Source organism: Sylvia atricapilla, chromosome 20 (assembly GCF_009819655.1).
Source record: "Sylvia atricapilla isolate bSylAtr1 chromosome 20, bSylAtr1.pri, whole genome shotgun sequence".
NCBI lineage: Eukaryota > Metazoa > Chordata > Aves > Passeriformes > Sylviidae > Sylvia > Sylvia atricapilla.
In genome coordinates, this window is record NC_089159.1 from 10,275,548 (window position 1) to 10,300,628 (window position 25,081).

At 48.6% G+C, this 25,081-nt stretch overlaps 1 protein-coding gene across 12 annotated transcripts in view; it reads right to left on the reverse strand.

Moving 5' to 3' along the window:
• MSI2 (musashi RNA binding protein 2) overlaps nucleotides 1-25,081 on the reverse strand; it is a 199,630-nt gene that overhangs the window by 124,488 nt on the left and 50,061 nt on the right. For all 12 annotated transcript variants that reach the window (XM_066333581.1, XM_066333580.1, XM_066333575.1 and 9 more), the window contains exon 6: nucleotides 3,856-3,948. In XM_066333581.1, the coding sequence (XP_066189678.1) occupies nucleotides 3,856-3,948 (93 nt within the window). The remainder of the gene's footprint in view (nucleotides 1-3,855; nucleotides 3,949-25,081) is intronic.

Consider the following 25,081-nt stretch of genomic DNA (forward strand, 5'->3'; position numbering starts at 1 on the left):
CAATTAACGGCCTCACGCAATCATCAGGATCCATGAGCTGCTCAGGGGCTCAGGCTGCCTCGGCCCCAGCAAAGGGTTAAAATCCCCTGTCAAACTGCAAGTCCTGGCTCTGCACCAGAAGGGACATGGGAACCAGGGCAGCTGAGTTATAAAGGCCTTATTGTAGCAGCCCACTGGATTGGAAATGACTTGTAGGCCTAATGAAACAAAACTTTGGCAGTAAAACAGAATGAAAGGAATGAGACAATAAAAGAGAGGAACAAAGAGAGCAGAGTTGTTTCAGCTTAGGAAAATAAGCTCACTTTGTTGTTGGGAAAAGCCAAAGCCGATTAGGATAAACCAATGACTAGGCAGAAGTCTTCCAAACTAATTACACAGTTGGCCATGTGAAGTGCAATTGCAAGGTGCAGGAGAAGGCTGGGCTGCTCCCCCAGGAGCTGCTCTGTGCAGGGAGAACACCTGGGAACACCTGGAGCCCGCCCTGCCCTGGGGCCATGCTGCAGGACCTGCAGGTCCTCACAGGCACAGCTCACAGCAGCACCCTGAGCTTTTTCCTCTGCTGCCCTCGGGACTCCAGGCGAGGCTTCAGGAGTCTGCTGTGCTTTTCTCCTTTTCTAAATGCTGCCTGATGCCCCAAATCCCCCAGCACGTCCCAGTCTCAGGCTGCACACAGGCAGATGTGCAGCCCCAGCACAGCAGCACCACGGTCTGTGCAGAGGGGAGGAACAGCAGCCCCACTGAGCTCCCCCTGCACCTCCTCAGCTCCAACACTTCTCATGGAAATTCTTTTAAAGCCTGGCCTCAGCAGCTTTTCACACCCAGCACAAGGCTGATGCTGCAGAGCCCAGATGGATCAACATGGGCAGGGAATTTATTTTGTTTGTAAGAATGTTTGAAACATCTTTGACTGAAATAGGAGAGGATCCCACTAACAACTGCATTAGACTATCAGGAGTAACACAATGGCTTTTTTTCTTCTTCTTCTTCTGGTTGTAAATGTTTATGGCTCAGTTTGGTATTTTCCCAGCTTAGCCTTCCCATGTCCTCCAAGGATTCTGGTCCCTGAAATGCCTGGCAGGAGAATCCTTCCCCTCCTCAGCACCCAGACCCCACCAGCCTCTCTGTGGAGCCCCACAACCCCTGCAGGTGCCCAGGACCAGCCCCAGCAGCTCCAGGCAGCCACAAAGGTGTTCATTACACTGCTCTGTGCTGGCTTTTGGATTCACTCAGGCCATTTTCCCCCAGCTTACAGCAGCTGAGGATGCCCACCTCCCAGAAGGGAATCTGGGGCTCCTGGGCTTTCTCAGAAAGAAAAGAATAATTGCTATGAGAAATCTTACAAGCTAAGTTTCAGGAATTATCATTACCACATACTTTGGTGCTGTGTTTTCAGGCACTTTCACCGGTGGGTTTACTTTTCCTTTTCTTGGAGACAAAGGCTCTGGCACTGACTTTTCAAAAAGCTGCAGTTTCAAACTCAACACTTCCCCCCTTTCCTGCCAACTCCAGTGACAGGAGGGAGCCTGGCTGGCCCCAAAGCTGGGGGCTGCTGTCCCCACATCCTGTGTTCTGAGAGCCACCTCCAGCCACCAAAAGCACCTCCCCTGGCTGCAAAGCTGCCCTCCACAGCAGGTACAAACAGGACTGCAGGAATTGAAGCAGTCCATCAGCAATTCTTTCCAGGCTGATAAATAAACACAGCATTTCAAAGAGCAAATCACCTGAGATGCTCTTATCAAACATGGGTGGCTCCTCACACATTAATTATGTAATGCAATTTGCTTTGTTTTAAGCAAGCTGTAAGCCAAGGCAGAGCTGGCCAATCGATGTGGATCACTGTTTGCATGGGAATGGAAATGGAAATGTGTGCTGAGCTGCCCCAGAGGGCTGGATCTCAGCAAGGAAACCCTGGAGGGGCAGGGAAGGGGGATGGAGAAGGACTGACTGCTGCAGGGTCCCGGGTCACTGTATCTGAAGGCAGCATCCCACTGCTCACAGCACGTTAACAAGTCTTCAAACTCAGCTGACCCATCCCTAAGGGTCAGTAACCACCTCCTGACAACCAGAGCCTGGAGGAGAACCACCTCCAAACAGCCCAAACCCAAACTGTCCCAGCTGATAAAGAACAGTGCTGTGGGGAGAACCCAAACACCTGCACCAGGGCTGAGTCACACAGCCTCTGCTGCAAACACACCAACTTCACCAAACTCCTCACGAGCTGAAGAGGGGACTGTGAACCAGGTCACCTGCAGGGACAGGGACCAAGCCTGACTGCTGCAGGGGCTCAGCTCTAGTGCCTGGACACTCCGTGGGACAACCCCAGCAGTGCTGACATGGGAATGGGTTCCTGCCTTAACCCAATTAGGGGAATTTCCAGCTCCTTACATTTTTTTGGCCTGCAAAATTAAGACACTTGGGAAAAAAAAAAAAAAAAAAAAAAAAAAGAAAACCCAACAAAAAAACCCACTTGATTTTTTCCACAGTACTGCCTTTGGGAAGGCAAACCTCAGCTAAGCTGTCTCAAGAATGGCAGAGCATGAAAGCAGAACCAAAACGTCCCGAGTCCCCAGTCACTCCTGAGACACAGCCCTGGCTGCTGCACTCCCAGGGACTGCAAAACTGCAAGCGTGAAACCACCAGATGGTGAAATTAAAAAGACTATATTAAGACAACATCCAGACAATATGCAAAGCACTTATATTGAAACTATTATTAACTTGAAAAATACAGGTTAGTGGAGTTCTGCAATTAGAAGTAACTACAGAAGAAACATCCAAAAGCTCATGTAATCCTTTAATAAAAGGCTCAGCAGGCTGTAAACATCCTGCCGGAATCGAAGATTATTATTGAAAATAAAATGACTGGTTTGCAAAACAACTATCAATCCAGCACAGGAACCATTTATAAACTCGCCTCCTCAGCCCTCAACAAAATCCTGCCTGGCTCAGGCTTTTCAGGGCAGATAAAATAACAGAAACCAGCTCCAAGGGACGGGAGCTCTTTGCTCTGGGGTCCCTGCTGTGTCCTCACACAATCAATTGCTGCACTCCAGAATTCAGGAGTGGAGCTGTTGGAATCCGTGGGGCTGGCACAAGGTGGTTCCACAAACTGTCCCCAGAGCAGGCAGCTCTGTGACCTGTGGCACTCCAAACAAGTGTCCAGAAGCCAGGGAGATCCAGGGAGCTCCATGGAAGTGCCACTGAGCTCCAGCCAGAGCCTCAACAGTGGGGTTTGAGCAGTTACATCACAGCAAAGACTATTCTGGCAAGGTTCAGATCTCCTTCCCTACATAAACTTGTTTGTCTTGGGGTTTTGGTGAGGGTTTTTTGCTGTGGGGTTGTATTTTTTATTGTGGGTTGTTTTTTTTTTTAATGATGCCTCACATACTTGCAGAAGGATTTTCTAGTAAGAAACTAAGTGGATCTTCTAGTGACTTCCACATTACTCTTGCTTTTCACGTGGTTCCTTCAGGCATTTTCACAAATTAATGAGCTCTCCAATACGTCTATCTGCCCTTCTTGCCACTGGAATCAGGGCTAACAGAAGGCTGATTTTATGGAGAAGACAACTGTGTAATCATTCAGCTCAGGGTCAGGCTCTTCCTGAACAGACACAGATTCACCTCCCAGTGATGCTTTTTTCCTTCAGTGGAAGTAAACAGTGCTGGCAATGTTGTACTTCACACAAGCAACAAACAGGGAAGAAATCCCTCAGGCCTCAAGAAATGACATGGAAAGGCAAAAACTTGGCCCTCCTTTGAGCTCAGTCCTCAATGCACTTTTGTTTTTCAAAACACACTTTAAAAAGAAAGGGAAGAAAGAACAGCTATGCAGTGCTCACTTGGGCAGCGCTTACCTTGCCAAACTGTTCAAAGTATTGCTTCACGTCTTCCACTACTGTATTAGCTGATAATCCACCTACAAATATTTTCTTTGTTCTTGTGACCATCTGTAAGAAATTATAAGACAAGCATATGTTTTAACCAGATTATTTCAAACAACATGTGGAAAAAAAATATTTTTCAGATCCCATTCCTAACCCAGATAATGAGAATACTTCTTTACAAAAGCAATTTCAATTCGATTTGATTAGGTACTTCTTTCTCTGTCTTGTTTTGTTTTTGTTTGAGAGATGGCTGAGTAAAGGCTCTCAATAACAACTCTAGCCCCCGGATATTTTTTTTTAATAAATGATTTTTATTGTGCTTCTCAATGCAAATATAAGTGAAAAAGCAGTCCAAGCATTGTATCTTCATAGCTCCTGTCTGAAAGCAGAGGTGCCTTTGCCCCTCCTTTTCCCACAGCCAGGCTGAAGGCTCTTTGGCAGGCAAAGGCAATTACATCAAACCCGAGTGATGTGTTATTAAGTTTCCACGGGTCAGTTTAAAAGGAACTCACACAGTTACTTTTAAAACAATCAAATGATGAAAGACAGCCAGAGCTGCCCACGCAGCATCCTGGAGTTAGCACAGCCCATGGAATCCCCATCCCCAGGGCCCTTTGGTGGCAGGTCCCAAAACACCTGGTCCTCAGGGGTCACCAGGACTCAAGGCCACCAGGACATCCTCTGAAGGGCTTGGGGAGGGCTCAGAACAAGCCAAGGTCCTGCAGATTGTCACAGCTCAGCAGCCAACCCACCAGAGAGATGTTGGAATCAGTGCTGCCCAACCCAGGACACCAACACCTCTGTGACAACCCTGGGCACTGACACGAGCTTCCTCTGGAATCTGGGGGCAGCAGCCAAATTCCAGAGGCTGAAGGGAACAACTGCCCCAATCCCAGAGCCTGGTTAAACACAGCCCAGCAGAGATCCTGCTTTATCACTTCTTTATTTTTTCACTACAGACACCAAAGATGCCTTTTATGAGGTCGTGAGGGGAGCACAGAGCTGCTCCACACTCAGGGTCACCCTGTCCATGGGCAAAGCCTCCACGGGGCTGAGGCACATTGGAGCAGCCCCAAATCCTCCCAGCACAGAAGAAATCCATCATCCCTCCTGTCCCCACAGCCACGCACATCAGCCAGGTATTCCCCCCGATCAGCTCCAATCACACCTCACACAGCCTCACTTCTTCTCTTCACAGCTTTCATGTTTTTAAGTTAGGAAGAAAAAGAGAAGAGGAGAAAAAAAAAATGTGTAAAAATTCAATTATTTTTTTTCCTGGCTGCAATCTAGGGCTCCGAAATTGAAGCCCAAGCATATATTTTTCTGTAGAAAATTGTCATTTACAAATAAAGAATTGGCTAAAGCCGACTTGTAACTAAAGGATTTTGCAGGGCTGTCAAGAGCCCTCTGCCTGCCAGCATCTGATTTAAGATCAGGCCAAGCTTCTGTTGTCATACAAAAGAGGGAGGAAAGCAATTATTCTAAAGCAGTATTTGAAATTATCATCATTTTTATATTTGACCAAGAAAGAAAGAAAAAGAGAGCTACTGCTTTTACACGCAAGATTGAAGGTTATACAAAAAAAAAAAAAAAGAGACCACTTTGTTTCAAAAGCTTCAGTCAAAGAAAATATTGGTAATGACAAGCAAATTCACAACATTTTAATGCCTAGAGATGTGTCGCGAGCTGGGAAATGGTTTCAGAAATCAGCTCTTTGGTACCAAAGCGAAGCACAAAATTAAGTCTGCTTTTACAATCCACGTTTCCCCGAAGAGACGGTTCAATTGCTTTGTTACCACATTCCCCCAGCAGCAGAGCAGAAAACACAGAGCCTGAGAGAGACATCCCTGCCCCTGACGTGCCTCACCAGCACATCCACTGCCTCACCTCCACCTGGGCACCACTGCCTCACCTGGCCAGGCAAGGAGCCCCGGCACAGGGACCTGGAGTGACCAGGAGGGACCAGGAGAGACCAACAGGGAACAGGAGAGACCAGGAGGGACCAGGAGGGACCAGGAGAGACCAGGAGAGACCAGGAGGGACCAGGAGGGACCAGGAGAGACCAGGAGAGACCAGGAGAGACCAACAGGGACCAGGAGGGACCAGGAGAGACCAGCAGGGACCAGGAGGGACCAGCAGGGACCAGGAGAGACCAACAGGGACCAGCAGGGACCAGGAGGGACCAGGACAGACCAGGAGAGACCAACAGGGACCTGGAGGGACCAGGAGGGACCAGGAGGGACCAGGACAGACCAGGAGAGACCAACAGGGACCAGGAGAGACCAGCAGGGACCAGGAGGGACCAGGAGAGACCAGGTGGGACCAGGAGAGACCAGCAGGGACCAGGAGAGACCAGCAGGGACCAGGAGACCAGGTGGGACCAGGAGAGACCAGCAGGGACCAGCAGGGACCAGGAGAGACTAGGAAGGACCAGCAGGGACCAGGAGAGACCAGGAGAGACCAGGAGGGACCAGGAGGGACCAGGAGAGACTAGGAAGGACCAGGAGAGACCAGGAGGGACCAGGAGAGACCAGGAGGGACCAGGAGGGACCAGGAGAGACCAGGAGAGACCAGGAGTGACCAGGAGGGACCAGGAGGGACCAGCAGAGACCAGGAGAGACCAGGAGGGACCAGGAGGGACCAGGAGAGACCAGGAGAGACCAACAGGGACCAGGAGGGACCAGGAGAGACCAGCAGGGACCAGGAGGGACCAGCAGGGACCAGGAGAGACCAACAGGGACCAGCAGGGACCAGGAGGGACCAGGACAGACCAGGAGAGACCAACAGGGACCTGGAGGGACCAGCAGGGACCAGGAGGGACCAGGAGAGACCAGGTGGGACCAGGAGAGACCAGCAGGGACCAGGAGAGACCAGCAGGGACCAGGAGACCAGGTGGGACCAGGAGGGACCAGCAGGGACCAGGAGACCAGGTGGGACCAGGAGAGACCAGCAGGGACCAGCAGGGACCAGGAGAGACTAGGAAGGACCAGCAGGGACCAGGAGAGACCAGGAGAGACCAGGAGGGACCAGGAGGGACCAGGAGGGACCAGCAGGGACCAGGTGGGACCAGGAGAGACCAGGAGGGACCAGGAGAGACCAGGAGGGACCAGGAGGGACCAGGAGAGACCAGGAAGGACCAGGAGGGACCAGGAGAGACCAGCAGGGACCAGGAGGGACCAGGAGAGACCAGGAAGGACCAGGAGGGACCAGGAGAGACCAGCAGGGACCAGGAGAGACCAGGAGAGACCAGGAAGGACCAGGAGAGACCAACAGGGACCAGCAGGGACCAGGAGAGACCAGCAGGGACCAGCAGGGACCAGCAGGGACCAGGAGCAGCCTGGCCCCACTCAGGTGAAGCCCCTCACCACAGAGGCACCAGGCTCAGCCCTGCACAGGAGCTGCCATGGCCCGTTTCCTTCCCATCCCTCTGCCAGGTGAGCTGCTCCCCAGCCTGTCTGTGCTGCTGTGGCCTCAGCACTGTGCAGCTGTTGGACAGACATTGTGTGGGACTGGGACCAGCTGGAAACAGCCTCTGATCCTGCTGTAACCTGCACATCCTGGCTCAGCAGCCAAACAGGTGTTTTGGTCAAACACTCGGCCAGTCTGAAGTTCCTCCAAACTCACTGAGGATCTTCACCTTTCTCTGTGAGTAAATTCAGAATCTGCGTTCTGGAGGTTTTGCCAACAGGGACAGCCCAGAGAGGGGCTCACAGAGGCACAGGTGGGTTTGGACCCTGTGCCAGCAGCCCCATCCACCCTCCCCTGGGGTGGAACAGAGGGCTTTGGGTAATAGGAAGCGATTTGTGTGAATCAATCCCAAGGCCATGTTTTATTAACGACTCCAGGAGGTCTGGGTCACTCTGAAACCACAATACTCACAGCTCCGTGTCTCTGGATTTCGTTTGCAGGGTAATATATCCACCTCTGGCTGCTGCAGGGCTCTGCAAACTGCAGCCACACGATGGGTTTGGAGGGTTGTGCACTGAAGGTGTCTCTCTCTGGCTGCAGGAGGAATCTCCAGGAGAGGCAGATCCCAGGCTGGTGTGAGGCCCATTAATTGTGAGCATCACAGAACTGCTGTTTGTGTACAGAGCTGAGTTAATCAAAACACATGTGACTGCTCCTGCCAGGAGGCAGCCAAGGTTACATTCCCTCTTCTGGCTTGGCTTTTGAAAAATAGAATCGCCTTTGTGTTCTGAAAGTGAGCAAACACTTGTGGAGGTGCAGGAGCAGGAAGAAAACCTTCCCTGCTCCAGCCAGGCAAGTCTGCTGAGTAATGCCATTTTGTGCAAGGTTGTGGTTGTAATCAGAGCAGTTTGGGGCGTATCAGGTAAATCTCCTCTGAACAACAGGCTCAAGATGCAGTGTCTGGGAACAAAAGTCTTGTCCCCCTCGAACACGTCAATGCAAATGTGAGCTAAACCCAGCCTACCCAGATGAGATGAAAGAATGGGGTTTTGCAGCCCCCAGCTCCGAGCCCCTGAACATCCCTCACACTCACACAGTGATGCTGCTGCTCATCATCCTCTCGTGGTTCTTCCTTCCCCACCAAAACCGTCTTATTATCCTGACTAGTGAAAACTAACGAAGAAGGTTTTAAGCTCGTGAAATATTTCACACAATTCCCAGATTTTCAAAATCTCAAGCAGTTAAGTATCCACTGTTCCTTCTAGATGAGTCAAGGCCCTGTCAACAAAGTTTCATATTTAACTTCAGGGCAATGGCTTTTAGTATCATTTTATCATTTCCCAACCATTCTTTACACAGCCTTTCAGCTGCCTCCAGTTTTAGTGCATCCTGGCTTAGGGTGGTGAGGCTGGAAAGGATGAGTGCTGGCACCCAGCTGGCACAGAGAGGAGCCCATGTGTAAAATCCATTAAAATCCCAAAGCAGGAGACAGAGACACAGCCCAAACACACAGGGAACACCCTGGAAACCTGTGCCTGAGCCTGCCTCTGGCCCACTCCAGTGTGGAATTCATCAAGGGTTTGCATCCTCAACTTCTCAATATGGTGGAAGGGGACTAGAGTACTAATAGTGAATCTGCATCGCAAATTGCTGAAATTAGCATTAATTTCAGATTAAACTAATTATGCATATGTAACTGTTTTCAGAGCACTCCTCTCTCTCGTACAACAGTGTGTGCAGAGGTGCACGTGTATCCCAGCCTGCTCACCTCATCTACAGCTTGGCATTCCATCATTTCTAGTGTATCCACCTTCTAAATAGGTTTATAATTGGAAAAACCAGCTTTGGTATCTGTGCTGAACTGCATTTTATACCCCATTGTGCCGTACGTTCAAACGACAGCATTACTTCTAATTAAAACCAACAATAATTCATGTAACAGGGGAAGTGATCTTGTTAACAGAACAGCCAGGCTTCCTTGGCAGAGCACACAGCGTAAGAATTCTCCAGGTTTTTTTAGCTTTTTGCCTCTGGGATCCTCCTAGGAAGTTCCAAGAAGCTATTAAAAACTCCACTGAAACGCGACGCGAAGAAAAAGGCGGCGCTCAGTGAAAGCTGCCAACCTCTCTGTGCTCACAGGGAGCACCCCAGAACCACCCTGTCTGCAGGTATTTCTGTGCAGCTGCCAGGTGATGGGGTGCTGTGTGTTCCCCAGCAAACAGCCCAGGATGGCTCCAGGAGCCACGGGAGCACAAAGGCAGTGTGAGTCTACGTGCCACCTACAACACGCTCGAGGATTCAAAACAGGATTTCTGCAGGACTTAAACGGTGCAAATACCTCGTGCCTGACCCCTGTGTAAGCTCATGTCATCCTGTGAGAGCTGCTCGAGCTCTGGAAGGTACGTGGGAATGAAAGAGCTCTTTAATCCAAACACGTTCCCAGCGGGGCGAATCGCTTCTGTGATTCCTGGGAAAACACAGATGGGTTATATCCTCCCAACCCATTCAGAAAGTCAGCTGTTAACCTGGTCCCCGCTGTATTCCTGGGTTTGGCTGCCTTGGGGTCTGCTGTCCCTGCTGGGAGGATGGTGCATCTCCCCCCTCGATGGCCGTGGCATCAGCAGGAGGCAGAACACACAAACTGATTTTTCCAAGACGCACTGAACTGGCAGCAATTGCCAAAGCCATCCTTGGAGTTTCACAAGCAAACCTGGCCAGGGGCCAAGCAAAGCCCTTCCTAGGCCATCTTCCCAACTGCTAGTGGATTTAACTCCCTGATTTGGCCTCCTGGGAGAAGCAGCTCCTCATCACCCACGCACAGGTACAGGTAGGTGATGCCAGCCCATCATGGGGTCACAGGCATCCCCCAGGAAGGGGCTGCTCCCAAAAGAAGGGTTTGCTGTCCCTCAGCTCTCCAGGCACCCCCTTCACCTGCACCACTACACACAGCTCTGCATGGGAGAGCCAACCTGAAAACCAGCCCCAGCTGTGAGAGCTCAGCCGGTCCTCTGAGCAAAATCTGGCTTCAAGCTTCCTATCAAAAGACACAGTAAAATTCAGCAGAGCCACTTCTCCCCCTCTCCAGAGCCCAGGAATAGCTCCTGGCCCCACAGCCTCACTATAACCAGTTATATCACATCCCTGAGGGCTGCTCCCACCTCCTGTGCTCCAGTTAACTCTTTTACAGGTTACAGAAGTACAGGCAAGAGCAGGGAGCAGGGCAAACCTATTTAAATCCCCCTGGTTGCTCCAGCTCCTCGAACATGGTGTGGTAGGAAGGTAACTCTAAATATTCACTGAGTGCACACAACTTACCCAACTTGCCTCTGCCTGATTACTGTGCAGCAGTGCTTAAAATCTGCATTAATAACCTTAAACGAAGATAATTATTTTTAAATTAATACATCTCAGGGCCACAAATGGAGAGCACTGCCCAATGTGACTGGGAGGGGGAATTTTTGCAATGCCCAAGTAATGAGAGACAAAGGCCCCAGTGGGAAGCAATTAAGCCTCTGGTCTTAAATCTACAGACTACTGGCAAAACTTCACCTTGTGCAGGCAGAGGGAGGGCAGGAGGAAGGCAGAAGGGAGGGGAAGGAAGGGGAGATGGCATTCTGCCCAGGGACCTCACTCTGGAATCCATGCCAGCAGTGCTCAGTGGGAACAGGTTAACTGACCATCACCATTTCATCAGCCCCTCACCTGTGCTGTACCATCTTCTCAAAGGAAACACCTTGTGCCACGTCCAAAACACAACCAGAAAACCTTTGTCCTCCAGCAGGACATAAAACTGGGACAGCCAGTGTTTCCAAGGGCATGTTTCCTGTAGTGTGGCTCTACAGGTGAAGCAGGATGGACCGGAGTGAGGAACCAGGCTAATCAGCTTCCCAAACACAGCCCAAGTCGTTATTTTTTACCTGGAATGACACAAGGAGAAGGGCCCTGGCTGTCCCTGCTGCCCCAGAGGCAGGAGGGGTGTGCAGGACACCAGGGACAGGCACGTTCCTGTGCAGAGCAGCAGGAAGCTGGCCCAGGACAGACCTGCTGATGTCCCCTGCCTGCCCCAGGGTGAGTGACAAAAGGCTCCTGGGAGCTCAGCTAAAGTCCTTTAACTCAGTGTTCAACAAAATGCAACAGCACAGCCTGAACTGGAGACAAAAAAGATTCTGCCAGAGTTTGTAAATTGTTCCAGCTCCAAACACTGAGGCCGGTCCAAAGAAATTTATTGCCTCTACAGTGCAGAGAGCATGACATAATTTAAATGCTTCTAAGTTAGTATCAACTAATTTTTCATGATAACCCTGTCAAATCAGCAATGAGAGCTCTGTTAAGATTCTAGATAATCTGCTAAAACAAGAAAAATTCCCAGGGAAGGATAAGAAATGTGCGAAGCAATTTACCTCCTTCCCAACATACTCCAGATGATTTCTCTGAAAAGAACAAATGGGAAGTTTAACCCTTAGCCTTGATTAATTTCATCTCCATACTCTAGCTGCACATGGCAATCAGTTACTGATGAGCAGGTCTGACTTCATCTGCTGAGTCAAGCCCTGGAGCCAAGGCACTGCCTGGCTTTGACAAGGGTGAGCTTTGAGCTTTTCCTCTGATGAGAGACCACTAAAATCTTCCAGAATGCCCAGATTTGACTATTATGCCGCTGAAATACCTCCACAGTTTTATGAAATGCTGTGTTTGCTTTTCTCCTTTCCCCCCACACACAAACGGGCTGCTGAGTGACAGGGATGGCAGCACTCCCAGCTCACAAAGGGGAGATGCTTCCCCTGGCCAGGGAGAGAACCCACCAGCCATTATTAAACCAACATCGTTGTCACTCGAAAGCAGATCAAATAACCCTTGACTGGCAATAAAAGGGCCCTCGAGGAGCTGCACCACAAATGAAGAGTGGAAGCGAGGCAAGAGAAAACATCCATACTTTTTCCAAAGGAAGGCAGCACCTCACAGCTACAAGAGCTTGTCTCCCCTGTGTGATGTTTACTCACTGTGTGACCACGGGGCAAGTCACTTCAGTCCCCGCAGCAGTGATGTGCCAGAGTCTGGGGAGAAGCTCAGCTGGAGGCTGCAGGGCTCAGCATTTAAGCACACATTTGAACTCGCAGCATTTGGGGAAGCCTCATTAGGTTGAGTGCGTTGCACAATCGAGTGCTACGTGCCTTGATTTCCACAAAAAGGGCAGAAATGTATCCCCACAGCCCAGTGCAGCCACTGAGGTTTCACTCATTAAATGCCTAACCCGCTGAAAGTCTGATTTGAAGATGCTGGAATAGTGCAAGACATTGTTACTGACATTATTATTATTAAAGGAAGAATAAAAAAAAAATATTGTTCCTAGCTAGGAAGGCCATATCAAACTACCAAGCAGGAGATAAATCAGCCAAGGTCTCCAAAAAAAGACATTATTTCTCCTTTACTCCAACATCTTAATGTGCATGACTTTTTTTTTGTGCTAGAAATATATTTCTATAAATCCTCCTCTACAGAAAGCTTTGCTTTCAGAAGGGGAAAAGTAGCAGATAAAATACTGCCCATCAAAACGAACTCAAGTCTCTAGTAACATAACTAAATGTGTAACGTTACAGATGTTTTATGGCCACAGTGTCGGATCCATTTAGATCATTTTTACAAACCCGGCGAGAAATCTCTCCCCAGCGCTGGAAACCACGCCACAGGTCTGGGACCAATTGTTTATTCCGACAGAGACGCCACCAGGGAACAACATCCACCAACCAAAACTTGGAGGGCTCATTTCCCAGCCACAGAACCATCAAACCCAGAGCCAGAGAGGGGCGGCAGGGTGAGAGAGGAGCTGGATCACGGCTGGGGCCCTTCTCCCGCTATCCAAAGCTGGCACATCTCTGGTCTCTGCACCTGTAGGTCCTGCTGAGAGCCAGGAGTGCAGACACACTGTGGAATCACACAGCCAGGACACCGGCACTGGGGCCAGCACAAGCCATGGGCCACCTCCAGCACACACCTGGGTACACAGATGGGACCATTCATGTCCCACGTCAGTCCCCGTCACCGGCCCACGCTGAAGACACACTCTGTCTGGAGTTTTGCTCTCCGAGCCCATCAGCCAGTCCCACCCAACATCAAAAGATTTATTACCCACAATGATAACTGCCTCACGCCGCTTTGTTTGTTAACTGGGACTGCCTTCAGAAGGGCAGCAGCCCAATAAATCAGTTATCTCCAGGAGGAATTTATTTAAAGCTGTTAACGCTGGGAACCCCAGCACTTGGCAGGAGGTTCTGTAAGAATGGATGTGTCCGTGCCTTGTGTTTGGGGGCAGGACACACCCAGCAGCCAGGGGGAAAAACCCTGAGCAACACCTGTGCAGGTGCTACACTGGCTCACTGAGCAACAGCAGCTCCGATGGAGGGGCTCATCCTTACCTCATCTGTAATGCCAACAGGTCTCTAATAACAATGCTGTTACTGCAAATAAACATTTGGCTGGATATACACTCCTTGCCCATCTTCCCCAGCACAAGAACACTGCCAGGATCAAAGCCTATCACAGCTCAATACACTCGCAGACTTTCAAGTACCTAGATCATTACACCACTGCCAAAAATGTCACATAAAAAGGCCAAGTCACTGAGATGACTGGATTTCCAGGTCTGGCAGGACGTGAAAAGCTGGGACAACTTCCCATGAACAGGCACTTGTGTAGAGTGACTCCAGCCAAATGTGAGCAGTGCTAACATCTGCCTCGTGCCCGGGGCTGAGCTGTGCTGGGAGCAGAGCTGCAGGGAGCAGCACACCTCTGCCAGGGCCCCTCCAGAGCCAGGGGTGCTGCTGGCACTGCAACAAACCCTCCTCAGCCTGCCCCACACTGCACACCACTGCTGCCTTCCTCCCGAGAGCTGCAAGATCTGTAACTACACTGGAAATTTTAATTCAAGTCTAGAAGCCCTGTGCCTTGACTTGAACACACACGGGACTAAAATATTTGTAAGAACCTAGGAACCATCTACAAGCCACACACACAGTGCTGGAGATCACAACAGCTCACAGAGGTTAACAATCAATCCTTTCATCCCACCTCTTCAGCCTCGTACCCTGAGCATGATGTAAAGCATGCGAGTGAGCTGTCCAGACTGGATTACACACAGGAAATGTTTTCCTTTCCCATGGAGACTGACTCACCAAAACAAGATCTCCAGGAGCTGTACCTGCAGCCACGGGATGGCAGCTCCCAGCACCCAGAGCTGCAAGGCCACCAGAGACCTTCCCTGCCTCTTTTTGGGGGTGATCTGTCCCCCACCAGAGCCACCAGCTCCAAAGCTCTGCCCTGAAGGCAAACACGCTGCCGGGCTGTGCCGAGGTTTGCACGGGTCCTCTCTGCAGGAGCAAGAGCAGAGGCTGAGATTGGAAAATTTGAGGTTCTCCACACAGCTGCAGCTCAGCAATCCTTCATCCACTGTTAAATTACAGACCACATGCTGAGAGTTAAAGACTTATACAGGACTCCAGGGACTAATGGAGGAATGATTTCAGCTTCTAACTGTGCTCTAACCAGGCACTTAGGATGCAAAGCACAAGTTTGTGATACTATTGTGCACTGCATCAAAATGACTTTTTGATACATTTTTGCAAGTAACTAATAAGGAAAAGAGAAAAAAACCCACATCACCCTGGTATTTAACATAATTCTTCCCCTCTGTCCCCTATCCTTATATTCACATTCGTGACAAACGGCCTTTATCTTCAATTAGGCCTGGTTTATGCATGCACCAAGCCCCCAAAATATGAAAGAGCTTTTATGCACCACCAGATTATCTAATGTGCACATATTTTGCAAAAGAGCACTTTTTAAATACCTAGTCACAGAGAAGGGGAAAAAAAAAACCCATTCCATTCAGGGAGAGAGAAAGGGAGAGGAGGAAAGAAAAACACATAAAAGCTGCAAAAAACCGAAAGTGAATGCATTTGTATATTAAGCAATCAAGTGCTGTCACACACTGAAAACACAAAGCACTGAAGTTTAAGTGGGCACACACCAAGGGCCTTACCATGGGACACACTTTTCAGCAGCACAGAAAGCACTCCCTTATCAACCCAGCACAGTATGAAGCAGGATCTCTGCCTATTTCAAAAAAAACAAACCCAGAGAAATAACTTCTCTTGACAGTCTGACAGCTGACATTCTTAACTGAAAAAACCAAGTGCCAAGAATTATCAGGCCTGGCTTTTCTCTCCCTGATAGATGACAGAGCAAAAAACAACAAGGGCCACACACATCTCATAAATCACAACTTTTATTGAATGCCTCGCCACATAATAGCAACAGTCAAACCGAATAAAGACACTTTTCAGTGCGTGTCTGTAAAATGCTGGGGGAGCCCCGAGCTCATTCCCAGCACCAAGAGCCTCTCCCAGGTCGAGCAGGTATTAATTAATATCAGTGTCACTGCATTTCCTACAGAGCTACTCGAGGGTTCAGGGGGATTTCTCTTTCAGAGTTTCATTAGGAAGCACAGAAGAACGCGGAGAAGAAACCCAGAAATGATGTGCAGGGGCAGAAGGAAAAGCCAAGAGCTCTGAACAGAGCAGAGAGCTGAGATCCAAGCCTGGCTTTTGGGGCAAGTCACCTGCAGAGGCACAGGCAGCTGCTGCCTGGGGATCTCCTCTGCACAGGAGGATGTGAGCACACAGGTGAACAGAGAGCACAGGTACAGGTCAGGGAAAAGCCAAGGTGGGAGCCCCACCAGGGGAATTCCTGTCATCTCCCACCATCACAGTGACACCTGAGCAGTCTGCATACAAAGCACTAATGCTCCTCTGTTCACTTTGCAGCACTCACTGACTGGCTCCATTAAGACACTAATAGCAAAAATAAAAATAACAGAAATAATAATGGTATCATCTACTTTTATCTGAAATAGTGAAATATCAATAGTACCTTTCATCTAAATAGTTTAGAGGCACTTCACTTTTTGATTTCAAGGCAGTCCCAGAAATGCATTTAAATCTCCCCTGTAACTGGAAAATTTCTAACACAATCTTTCCAGCACATAAACTAAAGAAAGCAGAGGGGCATTTATATATTAAATCAATTACCAGAACTTCCCTTCACCCAAGCTAATTAAAATTTCATGTGCTTCATACCAGTAACTGTGTAGAGGATCACAGCTGGTGTTTTCAAAGTCAAATAAAATAAAAATACAAGGGGATCTTAGTCTGCAACCCTACTGCTGCAAGACAAAAATAGATACTCTGCTCTTAGTGAAATCTAAGTCAGTGCAAATTTGACACCTAACTCCTTTGAAACTTTAAACTCAGGCATCATTTCAGAGTGCCTCAGCCCACCAGCCCGAAGCCTGCAATTTTCACCAGAATAAGGAGTCTCTGAGGAGATCTGGGCAAGTCATCTGTGCTCCAGGGCTCTCAGTTTTGTCCCTTAAGCAGATCAGCACCCAAGTGGCCCCAAGGGTTTGTGACAGTCTGACAGAAGGCTCTGCTCAGGGCTCTGCAGGAACACAGCAGTCAGTTCAGGTAGGGCCCAGGCTCACCTGGCCTGGCCCTGGGGACACACCCTGGGGACACACCCCTGGCCACCTGCAAGGCTCTGGCACACTGAGCATTGACCTGCACTGCAGGACATCAGCCAGGCTCCCTGTGACAGGGGACCAGCCAGTCTGGGGCTCTCCTGCAGCCCCTGTGTGCCCACTCAGGGTGACTGCAGCCTGCCCTCGAGTGGGATGCTGAACGAGATCCCTGCGCTTCAAACCAGAGCTCAAACCTGACCTCAGATTTTACCGAGTGCAGAACACTTCCTGCGTGTTCCCAGCGTTGTCTTTTTTGGGAGAACACGCCGAGCATATGTTCCTGGGGCTGGTGCCCACGCGGTGGGTGGGTGTTACAACCAACTCCTGTGCTCCCAGAGGTGTGTGTCTGCCCACGGCCAGGCTTATCCTCGCTCATCCTGCTGAGCTCAGGATCCAAGGAATAAACAGAATACCCAAAGTTAACGAGATGACATCCAAGCTGAGCCAAGTGTGTGTCCCAAAGCCACCAGAGGCACGGGGCAGGGGCAGGACACTGCTGCACAGCCAGGGAAGGCAGCACAAAGAGCCCTGGGGACAGGGGCTGCTCCTGCTTCCCAAAGCAGTGCAAGGAGGCACAGCCAGGGGGTGGGGGCTTTGTTTCCAATATCCATCTGCTCCCGCTGCTGTTCTGAATGTAAAATCACACTTGTGAATCTGTGACATCCTGCCTGGTTGCTGTGGCAATGGCTATGCCGTCACCAAAGGCCGGGCCCTTCGCTTTGGGAAGGAGCAGCAACAAAGACAATGTGTGCACTCCAGTGTTGCTCTCCAGCAACCAAGCACCCAAGGAGCCCAGATAAGGGGAGAGGAATTGAGAGGGGAAATGCCAACCAGAGCAGATCTGCCTCTAAAAACCAAAATGTTGTCTAAGTTTCTCGGGAAGGCATTAGCATTTCTTTGATTTCCAGTGTTTTTCCTTTGTTCCATGAAAAACCACCAATCCACCATTAATGAAAATTCAGAACTGTCTGTGTGCAGCCATAAACACCAGCGTGGATTGTAGGATTGCTAATCTGCTTCACGGGCAGAAGCCATAGATTGGTCTGAAGTGCTGCATCATTCTTTCCATACAAGGGCCCCATTACCAGACTACACTGATTTGCAAGTCAAATGCCAATGCCACTATTTGAATACATTTTCAAGCCCCAAAGCCAAGGCAGCAGCTCTGGCTCTGCCCAGCTAACTGGAGCTGACAGCCCCAGCACTGATGCCTGCCAGTGCTGATTGACTGGTGGGATATATTTAGGCACAGGAGGGGAGAAAGGGGGAAGGCGAGTTCCTGAATTCGAGTGTACTGTTAGTAACCAAAAATAACAAGCCCTGATTCAGCTCCACTGCTCAGAAGGGCCTCAGCTCTGTCACAGAGAACCCAGCTCATGGAGAATTTACTACCACAAGGGCAATGCCAAAAAAACACACAGAAAAACTCACAAGAGCAATTAGGGCATCTGTGCCCCGGGTTTACGACAAATACAATGAAGCGATCGCTTCCCTCTTGCATCCATCTTCTAAAATTGCTTAAATAAAGAAGAGAATACGGAATTGGAAGGCCACAATTTTCTTCCTTTTTCAGCAAGGGATAAACACGTATTGTGCACACAGGTGTGTGGATATCTCCATACTCCACACAGCTATTATGTGCTCTAATGCCCTTTCAACTCCCATCCTTGTTCAAAACACTACTCTGGGAGGGAAAGTGCCACTAGCTTCGGGGGAAAGACCCTCTCCAGCATTAGAGGACAACATGCCAAGTGTATTTGAAGAGCTGGATTCAATCTTTCCTGCCCCCTTCTCTGAAGTGCTACGCTAAACCCTGGGAAGTGAACTATATTTACACATGGAAATCAAAAACACACAGAGACAAAATATCCCTGATCTAGCTGGAGTTCAGAAAGAGAGAAAACAAAGCCAGTTTGTTTGATTAAACCCTACAGGCATCCAGGACATCACCTGGAGCTGCTCTGGGGCTGCTGCAGGAGCTGGCAGGTACACTCTGGGTCCCCTCACACCAACACCCAGGAGAGGGGGAACCAAGAGCAGCCCAGAACCCCTTCAGAAGGATGTGTGATGTGAGCCCACCAGCCCAGAGCTGGGCAGGACTTGTCAGGCAGGGAATGGAGCTCTCCAGGGCTGGCATTTGCTGATAACGATGCCCAAAAGTCCACAGACAGCTTCAGGGGGCAGGCAGGCAAAGGGAAAAGGTGTAAAAGCTGGCAGAGATTATGTGACTACCTGCCCCAGGAGCTCTGGGAGGTGGAAATACCTGAGATTCCAGGGAAGCACCTCACCAGCACCACGCCACATCCTCCCTGGAATGGAAGTCACACAAGGAAAAGAGCAGCCACCCGCCTTCTCCATTGAACACAAAGCTGCATTTCTCAAGCCAAAAAACCCAGCCCAGCCTGTTATGTTTTCAGAACAGCGATGCAGCCTTAAAATTTTAAGGTTTTGTTTAAGAAAAGAGAACCTTTAAGTGTAAGCGGACTCAGGCACCAGAACCTTAATTTATCAATTAGACGCCATCTGTGGATTGTGTTCCTTGGAATAATTGTTAGATTTGACAATGCACTGCTGCTTTACAAAGTTTCTGCCAGCCTTGCTACCATTTAATTAAATTTCTGCACTTAACTTTGATTGCACTGAAAGCACTGCTGGTTTCTGCCGATCGAGTCCCTTAGCCACCTGCTGTGTTAGAACTAACCATGTTTCCACAGTTGTATCAAAAATTATGGGTTTTATTTTTAGTCTTTGTCTTTTCTCAGTCTTCACCAAAAGGAAAAAAATAATAGTAATAAAACCCCCAACGATTCTGGCGTGCTGAAGCCATAATACCCAACATGGAAAGCAGCAGCAACTTTCATGTCTCCCAACAAAAGCCAGACGCTTCCCTTTTTGTCTTCCAGCACAGAACAAGTGTCAGGGCATGATGGCTTAATGTGCCACGGTTTGCTTCAACAAAATGAGCTTCCTGTACCTCCTCATTATATTTGTATACATCTCTTGTGTTTATATGGAGGGATAAAGGCAAACACACCAGTCATTTACATACATAAATATTGCACACACAAATAACAAGCAAGCTGTCATTCTCGCTTTAGCCCACAGCACAGTTGGGGAAATAGAACTTCAATAATGTCAAATTAGCAGAGTGAAGAGCCCTAAAAGCCTGCAAATATCATCAAGCATCCAACTTGGTGCTGTGAGTAACCTGAGTGTGAGGAGCTGCCAGATCCCCCCAAGTCCCTCACCCACACAGGGCCAGAGAGATGCTGGTGTGGCCACCCCAAATGTTCTCCTGTCTGGGCTGTGCCCCAGCCTGGGGACACACAGGTGACTCCTGCAGCAGCCCTGCCATGGCACAGCAGGACACTGGTTTGCCCAGTGTAAAACACCATCTGCGTGTATTTGACTGGTGCAGGTTCACAAAAATAAAATTTGTAGGAAACCTGTGGTATGTGTGCTCACTTTCTCAGCTACCAGGACTGTGTCAGCCTCTCTCTTTCTCTCTTCCCCTTCTAATTTCTTTTTTGTTGTATGGGACAGATAAAAACTGCAAGGATTGAGGCAGGTGGGAACGGGTTCTCCTCCCACCCTTCCAACTGTGAAATAGTGAAAAGCGGTTCCTCAGCCCTGATGAAGTAGTTTGTGCTAAATCAATGTGTGTGAGATATTTTTAAATCCTTCACTCTAAGTGGTGTCGAAGTACAAAACTGTTTTACCCACTAGAGCTACAAAAATATAAATCGGATTTGATGGCAAAAGAAATTCAAAGCCAGTAAGAACAGGACAGTGTTTATGGAGGGCTGTCATTTTGGGCAATCTGATGGCACACCAAGAGAAGTCAGAGAAATGACCAAGAGCCTGCTTCTGGGCTCTGCTTAGGCCAAGGAGAGCCAGCCATTTAGATATTCAAATTATTTTCACAATCCTTCATAGAAGGCTATGAAATATTTATTAGCAACCTGTGGGGCTGACTAGCACTGCTCCAAGAAAAATCCAGATTTTGGCAATTTCCTAAGGTGGGCATTCCACAGCCAGTGAGGCTGGAGTAACTCTTCCACGCCAATATAAGGCATGAATAGGATTTATGATGCATTTTACAGAAAATTACAATTGCATAATTAAGCCTCCAGTTGCCACCTCTGCTGAGGAGCACTCAGGTGACTCAGGATGTGGCTCCATCCCTGAGCTCAGAGGGATGGAGGATGCCTGGGGCTGCCTTCACAAAGACTTGACAGAGGATCTGCTTCACACAAAGCTGTAGTTTGTCTTCTACAGGGCTGTGACCCACCTGATCTCTCCCACCTGTCTGCTCACACAAACCTCATATCAACTACCGGAGTTGTCCTGGGGAAATCCTGTTTCCATGACCACAATCTGAATTAACTCATCATTCTTAATAAGGTGGTGTGCCCAAAGCCAGCAGGGGACTGAGGGATTCCTGTGCACAAAGCAGCTCAGGGCTCCCTCTGGACACTGAGCTCTGCCTTCAGCAAAACTCACCAGAACCACACCTGGGACCTGGAGCTGGGCTCACCCCTCTGAACCCAACACCTTCCTGCCCTGCCCTCCCAGGGAACCTGCACCACCTCCCTGCTGCCCAAACCTGGCACCTCCAGCTCTGCTGCAGGCAAAAACACGCTGTAGCATGCTTTAAACCCCTTCAAGTATCACAAATTTGAATCCAGTCGGGCAAATTCCTCCTGCTGTGTTCACACCGTGCCCCTGGGCAGCTGCTTCCCTCTGTCTGAGAGCCAGGTCCTGCAGAGGTATGAGGGGTCAATTACATTACAAGGAGGTAGAGGGGAAGAAAAGACTCTTTTCTTGGTCTGCAGTTCTGCCCTAAATTAACTTTTAATACAGAACAGAACGTCACATTTGCTTCTCCCCATAATCTAAAAATTTCTCCTTATGCAGCAGCAATAAGGAGGGCTTTTAAAAATTAAAAAGACCTGAAAACCACAGAAGGGTATATTTCATGGCTATAAAAAAGCATTTAAAACGTAGAGTTAAAAAGGTGTTTCAAGTGTCTTCATCAAAGGAGGTTGAAAATGGAAGGAAAATAGGATTTAAAAAATGCCCATTTTCTTCAAAATCAGCTTCATGAGTCAGAGCACACAAAACCTTTTTGCTTCTCTGAGGATCCTGGATGGAAATCCAGCCAGCACTGCAGCCAGTTTGTTTGTTAAGGGTACCAGTGCAATTACCAGTGACACACACATTTTTCTGCCACATTTTGTGTGTATTTCTGCCTTATTTTGTGCCAATGGTCACATCTCCCTGACATCCCACAAGCTCCAGAAAGGAACCCCCAAATCCAAAGCTCATCAGGGAACACTTTTTCAGGGAAGGTTTTATTCATCTCCCCTCCTCCCAAAATCTCTCTCCTTCCTGTCTTGATTTTGTTTAAAAAAAATCACAAAAATTAAAATTTTGTTAGAAGTCTAATGAGCATGATGTGATATTGGGAACTTGGACCTTTTCACCAACCCAAACTTGTGCAATCTGACCCTGTGCAGCAGAGTGCTGCAGATGCAGTGTTTGCTGAAGGCTGAAGCATCAAATGACACAAGCTGCTACCCAGCAGTGCCCTGTAGTGCTTCTTCCCCTCCTTTATTATCCCCTGGACCACAAAGTTTGTTTCCCCAAGTTTTTGCAGCAGCTCTAAATCCCACCCTTCAGCTCCCTGATCTGTGATCATGTCCTCCAAGCATCTCAGAGCTCCACCACCAAACCTCAAATCAGGGCTCCAGCTGTAAATCAAGCAGAACAAGCTCTGATTTACCTCTCACCTTAAACGGCCAGGATATTACAACAGAAACATCCTGGTCTGGCTGCCAGAAGGAAGCAAAGCATCCATGTGACAATTAGCATATGCAAATCAGCATATGCTGCTGCCCAGCCCTTCCCTCCCTCAAACTGAGCAAAGTACAACTGAGCAGTGCTGAAATGCAAATTACCCAGCAGAGAGTTTGGGGACGTGGAGGAAACATAAGGACTGGGAGTCTGGAGGCATTCCAACGTGAGTAGCTGCAAACTAAAACAACCCTCAAGAACGCAGGAGAGGAAGCTTTTATTAAAAAAAAGAATCTGCTCTCTTTAGTTAATAGCGGGAATGATGCAATTACAAGAGGGAGCCAGGATCCCCTCAGGCCCCAAGTTCTAACTACAGAGAAGGGATGAGGCAGAGTTGTTCTGCTCGTTCCTGGAGCTGCTGGTGGCCCAGGGCCAGCAGTGACACTGGCACAGGTGAAGGGGAGCAGCACACTGAGCTCACCTGGGCTCTGACCCAGCCCCCAGAGCTCACCCCATGTCACCCCAAACGTCCCCACCATCAGGTCACTCACCACACAGACACTCAGCTCTGGGTTCTGTTGGGGAAGATGAATCAGGGAAACCTTATCAATAGGATTGCTTAGCAAAAGATTCTGACAGTATGAAACCTATAATGGGGATAGAAATGAAAGCTGACTTTGAGTTGTAGGACACTGAGTCTTAGTTACTCTAGAACCTGAAAACAATAGCCTAAATAGCTGAAGGAGAATCCCTTTGGATTGAACAATCCCTTTCTGCTGGCTCAGGGATCCAAAGCTCAATGTAGCAAAACAGAAGTTTAAAGAGTAGTTTTTAGAGTTTAAAATATAACACAGTACGGTAATGTAGTAGTTCTTATAGGCTATATGTAGATTCTATGGGATTTTGTGTCTTGTGTTGGTTAGTCACTGAAAATTAGAATATTCATCACAAAAGGAGATATAATGGAGTGTAACAAAGATCTCGCTCTCTTACCCTTCCTCTTCCCCCTATTCTCACTCCCCTGCTCTCTCCCCCTGCCCTTTGCTCTCTCTCAGCTCTCACCCTCCTGTTCTTTCCCCCTCTCTGTTTGGGAGTTCAGCCCAGGCTGGTGGCTGAAGGCAAGGCCCTTTTTACCTACAACCCTCCAATAAACCCACATGTTCTGGAATATCTCAGGTCAGCAGAATTCCTTGTCCCAGCTGTCCCTGGATTCACCTACAGGTTCCACAGGTGGCACGGAGAGATTTCAGCAGCAGCACTTCCAGGGAGGGGAGGGTTAAGGCTCTGATGAACCTCTCTGCTTTTGAAAGGAATCAGGTAAGATCTGGAGCAGAAGGGCTGTCCAAGGAAATGGTGAATCCTGGATACCTCATGCATTAAATATAACAGCAACCATAAATTCTGACCTACACAGAAATGAATTTGCAAATGACTAGTAACACACGAAATGGAAAGAGGGCCTCTCTGACTGCTAATCCTCACTAAATAATTACATTTACATATAAATGTAAACACATGTATAAACCTACATCAATAAAAAGCTGTTAATAATACAACTGTAAAGCTCTGTAATTTCTTTTAAGAAATTCAGTCCAATTCCACGTTAAAGGAAAAGACTGAACGCTGTAGGATATGTGATACAAACAGTACAGAGAGTATCACTCAGTCAAGATTAACACATTCTTTTTTTTCCATTTATAAATCATTTGTGTATTGAGACATGCAGCTAAATCAGCTAAAGTACAGATCTAATTAAAGAACCTGGAAACTTATTACTGCACTATGCAATACATCAAGGGGTTTTTCTGCCTTTTTTTCGAAGAAAGATCTGGTCTGAAATCTTATCGGTGCCACACACGCCAGAATTAGTCCCTGCCTTTGTGTCAGATGGAAACTGTATCTAGAAATCATCAAGCAGAACTCATGGTTGAGATGAACAGAAAGCAGCTGTCTTCATGTGCCAGATTATATTCTGTGCTTTCCGCTATCAGCAGACAAACTGCAGGTGTAGAGCTCCTCAAAGCCAGACACTAAGAACTAAAACACAAATACAAGTGGTTAAACTGAAGGAAGTTCCTGCCTCACCAAGGACTCAAGCAAAAGGCTCTGGAATGCTTTAACTTTACAAAGCATTAACTACTGAATAACAAATCTGTTTGCCACAGCACCAATCTGGATTGGAAATGAAGCAAGGCTTCTCTCACAGCTACACACAACCTGCTCCCAAACCCTCCCCTGGAAGCAGCCCCTGGTGACAGATTGAGGTTCAGCAGCAGAGATCAATGGGATCCACAGATAAAATCCCTCCTTCATCCTGCCTCTGCTCTTACCTACAGCACTGGGGCAAAGAACCCCTTGGCTCCCAATCAAGGGGAAAAAAATGAATGGGTTTAGGGCCCTTCATTCCTCAGATAACTCTGA